This window comes from Necator americanus, chromosome V, assembly GCF_031761385.1.
Source record: "Necator americanus strain Aroian chromosome V, whole genome shotgun sequence".
NCBI lineage: Eukaryota > Metazoa > Nematoda > Chromadorea > Rhabditida > Ancylostomatidae > Necator > Necator americanus.
This window is the reverse complement of record NC_087375.1, coordinates 19,204,795-19,219,422: the sequence shown is the minus strand read 5'-3', so window position 1 is coordinate 19,219,422 and position 14,628 is coordinate 19,204,795. Positions and strand designations below refer to the sequence as shown.

The window sequence follows — 14,628 nt, the reverse complement described above, 5'->3', positions numbered from 1 at the left end:
GGCGGACGCAACGCAGCGATTACGGGTTAATCAACTATGTCTGTGCGATCCATAGTCCGACGCAGCACAGGGCTAACCAATCTTTTCAGCCCTCTGGGGTCGACATACTGGTGCCAAATTTGAATGGACGAAGGTGACACTGAGCGCATACAGTCGTTTTACACTGCAGGTCACTCGTATGAACCGAATACACGCTGTTAAACCAAAATCAAATCAAACGTTTAGAAATGAAGTCAAGTCAGTCATCGTAAAACTACTAAACAAGTTCTGTTTAGAAAATACAAGAGAAATAATGAACAAAAAAAAAACAAACTGAATCATTTCGAGAACCGTCATTAATTCCGTGTCAACATAAATAAACTAACAGAAACAATAACTAACTGAAAATTAACGACTATATCTCTGTTCCTTTAAGCCTATCATCAGCAATACCAATTTCAATGCCAAAATAATCAACAATAACAGACAGCGAGCGGTGAGTGATCAATAACGGGATGTGGTGGCTGATCAGAACAACCATTTGGTTAGAAACAGTAACATTGTACGTAGGCTGTGTAGGTGGAAAAACGTTAATGTGGACCACACATCTGTCCTTTTTTCTATGTGCCACACATCCATATTAGTTCACTGAAATGTTTGTAGATCCGACCAAGAGGCGAATTTTGCAAACGTGGAACCCTTTCACGTTCGTTTTATCAACTGCACGGACAGGATGATCCTCAGTAAGCTGATGGGGTTATGCCATAAATTCACTAGTCGCTCAGTATATGCATGTGTGAGTCACCTGTATTATCTGTTCTCCTTTTGTTTCGCGAATTTCCATCGGACGGAATAAATAACGTGTTCGTACATAATTGCTGGCAGTTCTATTACGTTGGTGCAAAAATGATGCGAGTTTCCAAACATTCACTTCGAAAAGCTATAACTAGCCTCAAAATCAATTTTATCAATCGAAATTAGAACCATTACAGTCCACGCATCTTTGCCAACGAGAAATAAATTTGCTTACTCTCGCTGCATAAAAGTCCGACTTTTTGGAGTCCAGGAACTTGCGGAAGTCGTTTTCGGCATCATTTCGGTTTTGGAAGACCTTTCTTTTGGGCAGCGGTGCAGATGTTTGGAAAAGTGATAGTCGGTTGGCGAAAGGTCTGATGAAGCCTAACTCGTTCAACTTCAGTAGCGTCACTTTTGAAGTGTTGCTGGGCATTGTCGTGCAGGAGAATCGGGACCTTTCTGTTCACTAACGCCGGGCGAAGAAGTTGGGTTTTCCTATGCATTTCAGTGCTCTCCACTGCTTTGCAGTACTTTTCTGCGGTGATGCTCTAGCCAGGTTTCATGAAGCTGTAGTGGATTACACCTGTAGCACATCACTCCACACTCAGCATGCATTTCTCTTTCAGGTGCATTTCCGGCTTCGGGAAGTGCTTGGGAGCTTCATTCTCGTTCACCTATTCAGCAGACGCTTCCTGTTCACGTAAAATATCCATTTCACATCGCACGTAACCATGCAAACGAGAAATGAATCGTTCTCGTTGCGTAGCAGAAGCGCTGAACAGATCTCAACACTGCGGAATTGCTTTTTTTTTCGAATGGCAGACGACCGTTGAGTGACAACTTCTGGTTCTTGGGCAACCTCTCATGTTGTTTAAGCGGATCATCTTCGATGACTGCCTTCAACAGGTGGTCATCAACTTCAGAAGGGCGGCATATTGCTAAAACGAAACCTCTGGACCGGACGCCGTGTCGTGGATTCGGTGGTGCTCCTCCCACCCCAAACAGTGTTGATATTTCCAGCTGTCTTCACTGCAGATCTGGCTAGCTTGTACTCGTAGAAGATTTGATGAAAATCTTGTAGGAATATATTGCCTTCTATGTATTGGTACTGACCAAATACTGATTTTCGTTCAAAATCACTTCACCACTTGTAACCACAACGAAATGCGCTGCAAAACACAATGCGGCTTCTAACATTAATGATGAGTGCACCAGGAAGAATTTGTCGTGAAGATAAGGCAACGAGAAACGCGCATTATTTTTGCACTAACCTAATATTTTGATGAAGCTTTTTGTTGCGAAAAGAAACTATTAACTTTTAGTGCTCACGGAAAAACGTCACTGTTTAAGGTCCTGTTCAGATATTTGACTTTTTCCCCTTAAACGAAGACATTTTTACTGGAAAACTATATCTAGACAGAACAAACGCCTGAAATTGATAACGACCGGATGGGTACTTTGAGATTACCATTTTCATCAAACCATTCGAGAATTTTTAAGTGGAGTAAAACATCTAACTGCTTGTTTTTCAACTGTTGACAAAATGAGTAATTAAAGTCAAGAGTGATCAGAAATTATGCTTCAGCGCTTTAGTTCCATTTGTCTCTGTCACGTATGAGAGTTGCCCATTTGGTTTTCCTCTCTCAAGAAAGAATCTTCCTAAGCATTATGTGTGGTGAGAATACCTGTGAGCAGCTTGCTGAACTCTAGCCCCACAGAGGAAGGTGATCTCATGGGTGCCCCGCTTCTCAGAGCGATCGTTAGGTACCCATAGCCGATTATGTGCGGCGGAATAAGTGCCTACAGAAGAGGATGTCGGTAGGCCAGAGCAGGGATATCTTAGGCTAGCTGTGATCATTAAGTCAAGCCTACCCATCATTACATCATTAAGGTCGTGCGTGTGTCTGCAGCAGCGACCGCCGCTACGCCGGCCCAGGCGCACTGTCCATCCTAAGGCTCCGCAGACCCTTTCCAATGAGAAAGAACTTCGTTTGTAAACGAAGGTTGCTCGGTAATGACAAGTGATGATGAAAAGGCCTTATACTTGTAAGAATGACAGAAAAATGATGAAATAAGAGAATGAAAAAGTAAAATTGACCAACTAATAGAGAAGGCGACGAAATGCGAACTTAGCTGTGACCACAGTTGATCTTCTTTAAAGTCACACATGCCATATAACACTGTATAATGTGAGATACTCACCCTACACGGTTATATATATATATATATATATATATATATATACTTATATACGGTCATATATATGGTATATATATGACCGTAGGGTGTATATATATATATATATATATATATATAAAGTATATAGTCTTGTCGATTCTCATGGGATCCTTTTCACCTCGTTTGGCAACGCAAAACTAGGAAAGGCTACAGAAGAGGAAGGCAAGATCGTAAGATTTGGACCAGGGGAACGGAATGAAAATGGCAATTTTCTTGCCGGATCGTTGTCCGTCGCTCGCCTGTCTCATGGAAACTCTCTTTTCATGAAAAAAGATCATCGTCGGTGGACATGGGAATCGCCCAATGACACGACTCGTGCAGAGATCGACTACGTACTCACCGAGGTGGTGTCTACTCGACGTCTCGGTAGTACCATCTTTTTGTAGTGGTTCTGATCACCGTCTCTTTCGTGCAGAAATACGAGTTACAAAAATACGAAACCACACGATGGAAAAGAACATCTGTTATCGGCAACGAAGGAGAAAAGAAGTCATCTACGACGATTGCGTACTCGAGGACTCCTTGTCCCAAGTTGACTGGCAAATCGAGGAGGACCCAAACGTAGACTACGAGATGCTGCTAGGAGGATTACGAGCCTGTGCTGAGCGTGCCTCAAAGCCGCGCATGACAGACTTGAATCGAATTTCGGAGACCACCCAAGAATTGTTGGAGAAGAAGGACTTCTGGCTTGATCCGAATGCATCGCACATTGAGCGGTTAGTAGCAATCACTGGCTGCAGGAAAGCGTTGCAGGAGGATCTTTCGAAATACAGGCAGAAGAAGATTCTCGAAGCAGCACAAAGAAGAACGAGTCTAAAGAAGTGCCGCAGGAATCTAATTATAATATTCCGCTAGCACTATGGTGGCCTGCTTTTCTGACGTTGCATTTGAATGATCTGTTTGCTAAGTCATATCTTGTGGGATGACGAGGAGTTTGACAGAGGAGATTACACGTGTCTTTGATTTTTCCTTGCTCTGAAGAAGGCGACGACGCCGAAACGTTAACCAGAATAAAGGTCAGTAACAATCTTGGTTCTGCTTGAAAAGTTGTACACAATCAAACTCTACGATGCCAAGACTCAAAGAAGGTCGAACGTGGAACTTACTCAAGTCATGAAAGGGTTCATCACGATACCACTCATTGAATATGAGAATGAGTCTGTTAATAATACGGAGGTACTCAGTGTCAGTCCCTGTATTTCTTTATGCTTCTCTTTAAAAATTTAAGACTTTTTGTTCCCTTTGGTCACACCATTTAATATCAATTATATAAGTAAAAACATAAAAAGGTGTTGTACATGCCGAAACAGCCGAAGAAGAGAAGCTTTATCGAAGTCGACCACGGAGAAGAGAACAGAGTAGAACGGAACACGTCCACAAAAACAACAGGGTGGTCATATAAGTATGCGACGTATATAATACGGGTTTACTCTAAGCGAATAACATGGTGAAATTCCCATCCTACAACACCTCCCTTTCAAAATATCTCGTATCGAGTTCTTCGTGGGTCCACCTGTAGCCGGCGGCAGGGTCGTCGAAGCGTTGCGGTTGTTGAAACGAGTCGGCAGTCGGCGTTGTATTATCGTCCCTGCTCGCGGAGTTGAGTAGCGGTAGGTCGACCACATCCAAGAAAGTGTTAGTCGCAGTTGTGCTGATCCTGGATCGCAAATGGTTTACGTGCCGAGTCCATACTCCGTTTCCACACCGAATAGTGTAGGGTGTGTTTTCAACACGGCGTGTGATTAAACTGAGAGTCCAAGTGGGTTTCTGACCTCGATAATCTTTGGCAAAAATCGCGTCGTTGATCTCAAAGTTGCGGCGTCGTGCTCCATTTCGACGATTGAATTGGGATTCCATTTTGAGATCTCGTGTACCGTTTGTGCGATCTCTAAAAGGTAACATTAGATCGAGTTCCCTTCACAGTCGACGTCCCAAGAAGGCTTCGGCAGATGAACGTTGGTCAGGCGCAGACGGGCAGGGAGTGGAGCGAATGTCTGTAGTGTGTCCACCGTTGGTTCCTCCCCCTTCAGCTTGGCAAGTCCTCTTTTGAAGGTGTCCACAAAACGTTCTGCTTGTTCGTTGCTTTGTGGATGGAACGGCGAAATGCGAATGTGCAAGATTCCTTGGGAACGGCAGAATGAAGTGAACTGAGACGACGTGAACTGCGTTCCGTTGTCCGTGACGAGCATCTCTGGATTTCCAAACTTGGTAAAGATACACTTCATTGTTTGGAGGGTAGCCATTGAGGAGATCGAGGACATCTGGACGATTTCCGGCTACCTGGAATAGGCTTCCACGATAAATAGATAACATCGTCCTTCCATCGGTCCAGCAAAATCAGCCTGAACTTGAGTCCATGACGAGTGTGGTTTCGGCCATGGATGTAGTTCAGCTTTTATCGGATCCTTTGCCACGGATGCACATCTTGGGCCGGCCTTGACGAGTTTTTCGATGTTCGAATCCATCGTAGGCCAATAGACAAAGCTTCTTGCAAGCATTTTCATTCTTGTTTGACCTGGATGAGCTTTGTGTAGTTCTGAAAGAACACGATGTGATTTTGGAATCACTGTGCGGGATGCAGTGAGCAGACATCCTTTGACTGTCGTCATGGTATTTCTGCGTTTGTAGTAGTGCCACAGGGGAGAATGACAGTTGACCTCGAGCCAGTTTCCGGACTTCGTATAGTTGATCACAAGCTGGATAAGATCGGCTTGCGTAGCAGTCCGCATGGATTCGACGGATACTGGAAGATGACGACAGTTCTCTGGGAACTCAGAAGCATCTATTGAGGCGATCACGTAGTCCTACGGTATCGATGATTGTGACGAGACGAGGCGTGAAATAGCGTCCGCTTAGCCAAAATCCTTTTTATTGATACTTGCACTTCCGAAGATTGTCAAAAGTGGTTTGTGGTCAGTCCTCAGCGTGAAATGTCGTTCATGGATGAAACGATGGAACTTCTGCACGGTGAAAATAAGAACGAGCGCTTCCTTTTCACTCTGGCTGTAGTTCTTCTATGATTGTGTCAGGCAACGGCTTGCGTGATTTTCTAGAGAGTTCACTCTTGGCCCGTAAGCATTTATTTCAAGCACTATGCAGCTTATATACACCGCACAATAAGCCGAGGAATGCATATGAATGTGACCCAAAATATCCTTTCGACAGAAGCGAGACAAAATAAAGGTTGCTCATTTCACATAATGAAAAGTGATTCATGTGGAAGAATCTCAAGAAAATTCACAGAAAGAAATGAATCACAATGCTTTCCTAGAAGGTTAGTGAAATTCTGCAGATTGCAGAATACTCCAAAGAGAGAGAGAGAGTATATGGGAGTGGTTATTAAATACTCTTCTTCATTTCGAGTTCTTGCTTGAGAGTTCTAAAGATGGCAAAAATAATTGACAGAATGAGCGCAAATAACACGACTCGGAGACCAAAGAAGGAGAAAAGGGTGTCATACAATTTTGAAAAAAAACACGAAACGAAATACATTATCTACCGAGAATTCGAATTTTGGATCGATCACATGGCTTTGTGCAGAATTTTCTTGGAGGTACAGTCCATCATTGACATAACTCGAGGGTTCCACTGATGACGAATTTTGTCAGTCCTCCAGGACAAACGAGTGTGTATGTTTCCTTCACGATAACAGTTGCAAAATTGAATGTGAGCTTATTGATATGTTCCGTCTTCGTGCATGTCGCTATCTGGTGGTGTTCTCCACATTTCACTTCGGCTGTGACTTCATGTTCGCTCGAGTGGCAAGCGAGTTCTACTCTTGCGCCGTTGAGGCAGTGATAACATCCGACGACGTCCGAAACGATGACTGTGCATGTTACATTTTGTCTCGCGTCGAAATCAATTTCAGCTCTTCGGCCACTGCAATTGGAGCATACATCCTGCATTCGTTTTTGCTTCTATGGATTGCCCATTTTGGTAAATCATAACGTTCTTCATTATTACTGGCAGTGGTGCTTTCTTCAGAGTTTCTCGAATGTTTCCGCTGCTGCAAGAACATCGTGCTTGATTGATAGTTGTAGAACAGGTGCACACATTGCTGGGAAAAGTGCAGTTGAATTTCTTAGCTTCATTTTTGCAATAGCATTGAAGTTAACCGATTGTATTGGCAATCAAATGTCCCGATTGAGCTTGTTTTGTAATGCCTGTGGTGATTCCGTCTGTGATGAAGGTTGATGATGGGATAGGTAATTGAGGAACAGCTGAAGATTCTGGATAGGAGTAATATCTGTAAAACAAGCAGCCAGACAAGCATAGAATCCTCTGCAGGTGAGGCATCCACAGCTAGCTGAGCAAAATGTAAATCCTTGATGGTTGTTTGCCGCCTCTGAGAACTCTTTGAGTCGATCCGTCGTTTTCATGTTATCGCAAGTGTCTTTCTTGCAGCTTCCAGCAAATCTGCAACGATGGACGAACCCTAAGTAGAAGTGGTCGCACGTATAGAATTCTACTTTTTTCTGGCACTCGAGGTGGATGTACTTGATTCTTATTGTGATGAGTCCGAGTGATGCACCGTTCTTATCTTTCAATACGAGGTACTTTTCCTGATTCAATGGTTGTAGAGTCATGTAGAGTTGCGTGGTTGAATGTGCACATTTGCTTGTTGTTTGTAGTGATGCACGTTTCTTCCGATGCGTTCATTGTAACGAAGTCTGAACAGTGGTCTCCGACCTCCCAACAGAAGATGATGATTGCGATAAGAAATTTCCGTCGATGATCAGTGTATCTACTGAACTGAGGTGATCTTCGTGAAATCTTCGAGTAAACATTTCTTATTGTGAATGGGCAAACGTGAACCAAAAGACGAATGAAGAACATCATCATGTGAAGGAATGGGAGGAGAAAAATAAGGCTTATGAAAATGCTTATTGTGATGAGTCCAACTATCGCAAGTTGAGCTTTGGTCCTGCAGTGGGGATTGTAGATGAACTCGAGGCAAAGAGTACATTTCACGAACTCGCAAATAGCGTACGCTTTGCAGTGAAGTTGCTTTGATAGTATGAGTTTTCCACCTGACCAAATGGAGATGTCTACTTCGTAGTCGAATACAATCAGCGACGTTGGAAATATCACCTGTGAGCCCGTCGAGTTTGTAATGAAAAGACAGCAGTTGGTTATACAGGCTTCGAAAGCGTCCACCGGAAGATTTGTAGTCACTTCTGCTCCTCCTTTGACACAAACTGTCGAGGTAATGATTTTTGGATTAGTGGACAGGAGATGGCCGAAGTATGTTCGCGTAGTGACTCCCCAGGCTTTTACAACTAATGAACTTGTCGGCGTTGTAAAAATAGCACTGGATGTTCCAAATGTGCAGAATAGTGGCGCGTTGTCATGACATTCATTTTTGTTGCAAAAGTAGGATGTTACGGTATAAGGCCGTTTTGTGACTGCTGAGATCCTTGGAGATCGAAGCACACGAAGTCTTCTGGGTCAAGATATTCCTTGATGGCGATGTGTAGCTCCGGTACGATCAACAGGGTGCCATCATAAAGTTCCACTTGGTTGAAGGTGCCAATCTTCTTCCTGCTATCACATTTTGAGGATGGTTGAAAGGAGCATACGTGTGAAGGTATGTATGATGCGATCTCGAACAGGATTGCGGAAACCTTTGATGATGCTGTTCTTTGACTTGTGCTGGACGAACAGGAAGTTGCCCACGTAGGACATTGACATTTTTCTTACGCATATGGCGTGATTGTGATGAAATGGTATAGGTATCTGTATTGCTCCGAAGGGGCAGGAGATGGGGAACCAACATAACTTGTCGTTTCCGTCGAGTTTGTGTTTAGCTATTGCTACTCCTTTGCTTGCGCAATTTGTAGCATAAATGATAGTCTTTTGGAGGGTAAGTTCTGACGGACATCTTGTACTGGCACTCACTGTGTCACAATGCGAGAGGATGGCAATGAATGTGAAGAGTGTTGCATCATTTTTGAGTACATCATTTTTGAGTAGAGTTTTTGACCTAGTCATCATTGGGTGTCCTTTTTCAGTTGGCGTTGGAGTTTCAGGCGACACATTAGGTTGGTCCCCTTCATGTTCTTTCCCATTCTCAGTTTCGAATTTGTAGAGCAGATTTCTTGGTCGTGTGATCAGTGTTCTTGAGGGCAATCGTACTTTAGCTGAGCGTTGGAAGTCGTCAGATGATGATGTTTTTTGACCGACTTGCCATTGTCCCCGCTCCAGATTTTTGTCATGAATCAAAACGATGTCGTTTTTCTTTGGTGCTGATTCATTGAAGCAACGCGGATGTGGATGAGTTGTACGGTATTGTTCACGCAAACTGGTGAAGTACTCTGAGCACCATCTTTTCCAAAACCGGTTGAGCATGTCATTGGTTGTATTCCATACGTGTATGAGTTGTTCCTTTGTTGTCGTTTTTGGCGTCCATTCTCTTTCTGGTTCAGATAGTCTTGGTATCGATATACTTGTCCATGGTCGTAGGAAATCTATAGGACGTAGCGTAGGAACGTGGTTTTCTTCGGAGACGTAAGTGAGAGGACAGCTATTTACCATAGCTTCTGATTCCTTCGCTATTGTGAGGAGCTCCTGTATCTTCAGTTGACGGTTATTGAGCGCATGCTTGAATGAGACCTTGAAGATATGAATCATTTTTTCATACAGTCCGCCTTGCCATGGACTGTAACTCGGAATAAACTTGAATTCAATCTTTCTTTGAGCGCAATAGTCAGTGATGTCTGAGTTCTCTCCTGTTTCTGTGCGGAATGATCCGTGTAACTCTGCTATTGCTTTGAATGTTTTCGAACTGTCGCACACAATCCATCTCGGATACGCTGTTGTGGCGAAAAACCGTCGGAGTATATGTATGAACGTTTTTGCAGACATATCGACAACGATGTCTACGTAGATTGTATGCGTGTTCACACATGTGAGCAATAAGACCCAGTATTTCTCCGTTGAGTTGCTGTCGGTTTAGTACGGAAGTGGTCCTGTGTAGTTCATTCCTGCATTTTCAAAGGGATAGAGTGGTCTGTCAACTCTCCTTGCAGGAGAGGAATTCTGGGAGTTTGAACGGTCGAGCCTTGTATCTCTTGCAGTGGAAGCAAAGCTTTTTGAGAGTCCGTTTTGTGGCCAGTCTGCCTTTTGTTATCCACACGCGTCTGCGCAATTCCGTCAGTGTTTGGTTTATTCCACAGTGATTGTTCGTGAAGTGGATATACAGTATGTAGAGTGAAGTTATGTGGTTTTCTCGAGGAAGGTATACTGGAGTGATCGTTTCTGTTGGATGATCGGCTTTGTCCACTCTTCCTTTTGATTTCCAGAGATTGGTTTCTGTACAACTGAAGAGATTTAGCTGCTTATTGAGCGCAGAAGTTGGTGGATGTTGGAGTTGTGCTTGTCTAAACAGGATCATCTCGGCTTTTTCGTATAGTGGTGATTTCAATTCTCCCAGATGTTTTTTTAGCTTTGGTTGATTTTTTCACCATGAACAGAAGGATATAAAAAACCACACGGAGTGGTCGCTGCCAGCTGCTGAACCGTTCTGGCTGAAGTAAAAGCTGTGGGGTTGGTTGCATCTGTGTGTTCTCCTTTGCATGGCAGTTGATTTGACCGTTCTCTGATGAAACGTTCTCTGATGAAATATCTGTTGGCCAGCTGTCATGAGTCTGGAGAAGGAATTCCGGTCCTGTCCACCAAGTGTCGTATGGAATGAGATTTTGTATGGCGAGTCCTCTGCTTCAGACATCGGCAGGGTTGCTATCGCCTGGTACGAATCGTAGTATGGCATCGGTGGCATTTTCCTTGATGCTCTTTATCCGGTTCTGAATGAATAGCGAAAGGCTATTTTTGCTCTTTGTCCATGTTAGCGCTACGTTGCTATCGGACCATATGAAGGTCTGCTCTATTGTGATATCGAGATTCAAGCGAATATGCTTCAGCAATTTCGCACCCAGTGCGATGGCGGATAGCTCAAGTCGTGGTATCGTCAGAGTGGATTTTAGTGGTGACAAACGTGTTTTGGACACGAGTAGAGTACTTGTTCTCTTACTGGTAATTTCGATGAGGTATACCACAGCGCAGTGTCCGCTCTTTGAGGCGTCGGTAAAAACATGAATTTCGAACGTCGACGTTGATTTCAAACCTGTCAGTATTTTCCGCGGAATTGTGATTTTTCCCGTAGTCCCGTTTGTCGTGATCTCTTTCCATGCAGTGACTAGATTTGGTGGCAATGCTTTATCCCATCCTAGTTTTTCTTTCCATAGTGACTGTAAGAACAGTTTGCTTGTTAAGAGAACGGGAGAGCACCAACCTAGTGGATCGTAGACGCTAGCTACGACTTTGAGTACTTGTCGTTTAATCCATGTTATGTCGGAATTCGGCAGCTTTGGAAGTTTGATCAAGAATTGGTCATCCTTCACATCCCATAAATCCCAAGGATTTTGTTGTTATCATTGATTTTTCTCCCTTCTTTCTCGATGAAGAAATTGTTTAAATGTGATGAGTTACTCACGTACTGTCGTAGATTCATTCCTGCTTGTTGAAAGAGCTGCTTGGATTCGCTGTAGAATTTCAGACCTTGTTCGATCGTTCCGACTCCGTAGAAGATGTTGTCAACGTAGGTGTTTCGTATGAGTTCCTTTGCCAAAGGGGTTTCTGTCATCATAAGATGGTATCGCATTGTTCCTGCTAACAGAAAAGGAGAAACCACTAAGCCAAATGAATTGAATCTTCGGAATCGATAGGTGGCGACGTTTTCTGGCTCGAGAGGTTTATGAGGATCTTTTGGCCAAAGGAACCGTGTAAAATCCTTACTTTCATCATCCAGACCAATCATCAAGAATGCCTTTTCTATGTCACTCGCGATGATGATGGGAGTCGTACGAATGCGAAGAAGTAGTCCTGTAAGATCTGGTAGCAAAACTGGTCCTCTGAACAACAGGTCGTTCAGGCTGGGATTGTTCTTCATCTTGGCTGAGCCATCGTAGACACAACGGATTTTTGTTGTTTTACTTCCTTCCGAGATTACAGCATGGTGTGCCAAGTAATGGCATCCGGCTGCCGGTTGGGTGTTATGCAGCTCTTCTATTATTTCTTCTTGCAAGTTGGTCTTGGATGAGCTTATGGTATTCTTCAATGAGTCCTGGTGTGAGCTGCAGGATTTTGACGTTCTGTGCGAGTCTTGCATAGACGAGGTGGATATTTGTTGGAAGTTCTTTTTTGTTTCCTTGAATGGAAGTTGCACAACGTACCTTCCCTCGTTGTTGTCGTACGATATTGTCTCATTGAATTTTCGTAGACACAATTCGTCGTCGGAGCTGATGGGATTGTCACGAATTCCTTGAGATTCGAGATCTCAGAAGCATTGTAGCATTTTATCCAAGTTGTCATGGTCATTGATGGTGGAGTTATAACAATAATCGATGTTCTCCATTGATCGTAGTGGTTTTCCTGTGATCATGTCTCCAACGGATAAATGTACTAGTTGGTAGCCATTCGGTAGAGTTTTCACATAGAATTCATCGGATAGTATGACCATCCAAAAGTAATCTGCTCCAATAAGGATTGATGGTCTCTTTGACGAGGTAGTTATGATGTCCATACAGTTGTTCTCATCCTTAAGATTAACTATTTTAATGTCGCTCGTGAAAATTTGAAGAGCTTTCACAGAAAGGATGTGGATACCTTTACTTGTTCTGATTCTGACTGTGTGGCGTGTGGCTGGTAGCGGTATTGGTTCCAACGTACCGAATGTGAACATAGAGATTTCTTCGTTCTCTCTAGTTCGAGTAGAGCTGCTAATTCCGTAGAAATGTAGCGTTTGCTTGATCCACTGTTGAGAAAGGCTGTTGCTTTTGTAGTTTTTTCTAGAGAGTTGAGATTAAAAACACCAACTTCCACATACATCAGTAGAACAGGAGTAGATGAACTTGTTACCAGGTGAGATACTGCATTATTCGCCGTTGCCGCCACTTCTTGTTTGATTTGGTCGTTGTCCGCACATGTATTATGCTCAAAGTCAGTCGTGAAGTGAACATGCTGAGTTCCTGGTTCACGGTTATTGGTAGTGGAGTGTGTTGACTGCGGCAACTTTCTTGGATCACGATCTCTTCTTGGTATTTGGAAACATAACGAATGATGTATGATGGCGTTTCGAGCATGTTTGACAGTATCGCTTAGAAGTGCACTCCTTTGTTCGGTGTCTGCTGGAAAAGCAATTGAAACAGATCTTCTTATCTCTTGTGATTTGCACGCGAATCTTCGGAGTGGGATATTGAGTACAGCTAAAGACTGTATACTGCTTTGACTCACAGAAGACGCAGCTTCTTGGTTTGCTATTGACCATAGGTGGCGAGCGGACTTTTTGCGTCCATAATGTGCGATCAGAATGACGACTCGTTTCTTGTAGCTTCTTTTTTGGTGATTTTTGGAGGCTGACGTACCCATCTTCTCTGAGACGTTGAGTCCTTTTGCAGTGAAATTCTATTTCTTGGAGCGTGGCTTCCTTGTGAACTACTTCGGTGAGGACGCGGAGTAGTTCCGTGGGAGTGAGATTGTGCGAATTGCCAGTCTTGTCGTATACTTTGCTACGCACGTGAGGTCGCAATTTATTGAGGAGTATGGCCCCAAGAGCTAGTTCTTTCGTGTCGTCCTCGTATGAGCAGAATTGGCGAGTCAAGGAGTGCATCCTGTTATAAAGCGATTGGAGATTTCGGCCTTCATGGTCACACTGTGGTAGATTCGCTAGTTGGCTGAATAGTATATGGCGTGTTGTTACCTTGTCGTCGACCGAGTTTTCAGGATGTCGAGTGCAATATGGTAGTTGGAGGCGTTCAGTGCGAGTCCTACAATGGAGTGCAAGGCTCGTCCTTTTAGGCATGACTTTAAGAGAGAGAATTTGGTGGTGTCATCTAGCTCCGTCTTGTTCTCGATTAGCGTTGAAAACCGTGAAAAGAACTCCGGATATTCCAAGAGGTTACCATCGAAGGATGGGAGGTCCAGTCGGCTCAGGATAGATGCATCGACGAGATTCATTGTTGAAGTCGAGTTCGTCTGTGGTTGGTTCGGTCTTATCCATTCTTGTTGCTTGTCGTTCGGGTGCGGTAGCTTAGGAGTATCGTCGTGCTTCTTTGGTATTGGAAGGTGCCGTTTGACAAAGTCTGCATCGACTGTATTCATAAGTTCATCCACATTCTCAAGTACACTAACAGCTCTTTGAATGTTCTTCGTGTAGTCGCCGTACTTGTCCACATATTGTCTGAACACTTCTTCTTCGTTCGGATCGCTTGCCTGAGCTCTTGACCGGTCCGCATGTAATTCCTCGATTTTGATATAGATCTGCAGCAGTTGATCTTGTGCGTCCGTGAGCTCTTCTCTGAAAGCTGTGATTTCTTCAGTCGTCAGGTGCGCTAGTGTCGCTCCTTTTTCAGGTACGTTGTAGTCTCGAAGAATCTGCTCCATCACATCGCATTGACGTATAAGTTGCTTCTTTCGAATTCCGATTTGGCGCCGAGTGTTTCCGCTGTCCATCATTGGAAGTGGGGCGGGCGTATTGTAGAGTGCGGCGTCAGTGGAGGTTTGCCGTGGTCGCCATTTCTTGAGAGTTCACTCTTGGCCCGTAAGCATTTATTTCAAGCA

General features: G+C 43.8%; 7 protein-coding genes across 11 annotated transcripts; 1 reads left to right on the top strand and 6 right to left on the bottom strand.

Moving 5' to 3' along the window:
• Positions 1-3,459: 3,459 nt before the first annotated feature.
• RB195_014416 (uncharacterized protein) lies at positions 3,460-3,867 on the top strand (the record flags this gene model as incomplete). The annotated part of the gene is made up of 1 exon (XM_064204676.1): positions 3,460-3,867. The coding sequence occupies one exon, from the start codon at positions 3,460-3,462 to the stop codon at positions 3,865-3,867; it is 408 nt and encodes a 135-aa protein (XP_064060557.1).
• Positions 3,868-4,473: 606 nt separating this feature from the next.
• Positions 4,474-4,869, bottom strand: RB195_014415 (uncharacterized protein; the record flags this gene model as incomplete). Its single annotated transcript, XM_064204675.1, has 1 exon — positions 4,474-4,869. The coding sequence occupies one exon, from the start codon at positions 4,867-4,869 to the stop codon at positions 4,474-4,476; it is 396 nt and encodes a 131-aa protein (XP_064060556.1).
• Positions 4,870-4,913: 44 nt separating this feature from the next.
• Positions 4,914-5,273, bottom strand: RB195_014414 (uncharacterized protein; the record flags this gene model as incomplete). 2 transcript variants are annotated; one of them, XM_064204674.1, is made up of 1 exon in its annotated part: positions 4,914-5,273. In XM_064204674.1, the coding sequence occupies one exon, from the start codon at positions 5,271-5,273 to the stop codon at positions 4,914-4,916; it is 360 nt and encodes a 119-aa protein (XP_064060554.1). The 2 variants fall into 2 exon arrangements, with proteins under 2 accessions (XP_064060554.1, XP_064060555.1); XM_064204673.1 differs by having other exon boundaries at positions 4,914-5,201.
• Positions 5,274-5,288: 15 nt separating this feature from the next.
• Positions 5,289-5,741, bottom strand: RB195_014413 (uncharacterized protein; the record flags this gene model as incomplete). The annotated part of the gene is made up of 1 exon (XM_064204672.1): positions 5,289-5,741. One exon carries the CDS (start codon positions 5,739-5,741, stop codon positions 5,289-5,291), a length of 453 nt encoding a protein of 150 aa, XP_064060553.1.
• An 834-nt stretch (positions 5,742-6,575) lies between these two features.
• On the bottom strand, positions 6,576-6,917 carry RB195_014412 (uncharacterized protein; the record flags this gene model as incomplete). Its single annotated transcript, XM_064204671.1, has 1 exon — positions 6,576-6,917. The coding sequence occupies one exon, from the start codon at positions 6,915-6,917 to the stop codon at positions 6,576-6,578; it is 342 nt and encodes a 113-aa protein (XP_064060552.1).
• Positions 6,918-8,559: 1,642 nt separating this feature from the next.
• RB195_014411 (uncharacterized protein) lies at positions 8,560-9,876 on the bottom strand (the record flags this gene model as incomplete). Its single annotated transcript, XM_013440255.1, has 1 exon — positions 8,560-9,876. One exon carries the CDS (start codon positions 9,874-9,876, stop codon positions 8,560-8,562), a length of 1,317 nt encoding a protein of 438 aa, XP_013295709.1.
• An 854-nt stretch (positions 9,877-10,730) lies between these two features.
• On the bottom strand, positions 10,731-14,523 carry RB195_014410 (uncharacterized protein; the record flags this gene model as incomplete). 4 transcript variants are annotated; one of them, XM_064204670.1, is made up of 6 exons in its annotated part: positions 10,731-11,405; positions 11,504-12,345; positions 12,406-12,607; positions 12,676-13,196; positions 13,303-13,679; positions 13,769-14,520. In XM_064204670.1, 6 exons carry the CDS (start codon positions 14,518-14,520, stop codon positions 10,731-10,733), a joined length of 3,369 nt encoding a protein of 1,122 aa, XP_064060549.1. The 4 variants fall into 4 exon arrangements, with proteins under 4 accessions (XP_064060549.1, XP_064060551.1, XP_064060550.1 ...); XM_064204669.1 differs by lacking the exons at positions 12,406-12,607; positions 12,676-13,196; positions 13,303-13,679; positions 13,769-14,520 and having other exon boundaries at positions 10,731-11,236; positions 11,303-11,405; positions 11,504-12,178; XM_064204668.1 differs by lacking the exons at positions 10,731-11,405; positions 11,504-12,345; positions 13,769-14,520 and having other exon boundaries at positions 12,347-12,607; positions 13,303-13,678.
• Between the last annotated feature and the right edge of the window lie 105 nt (positions 14,524-14,628).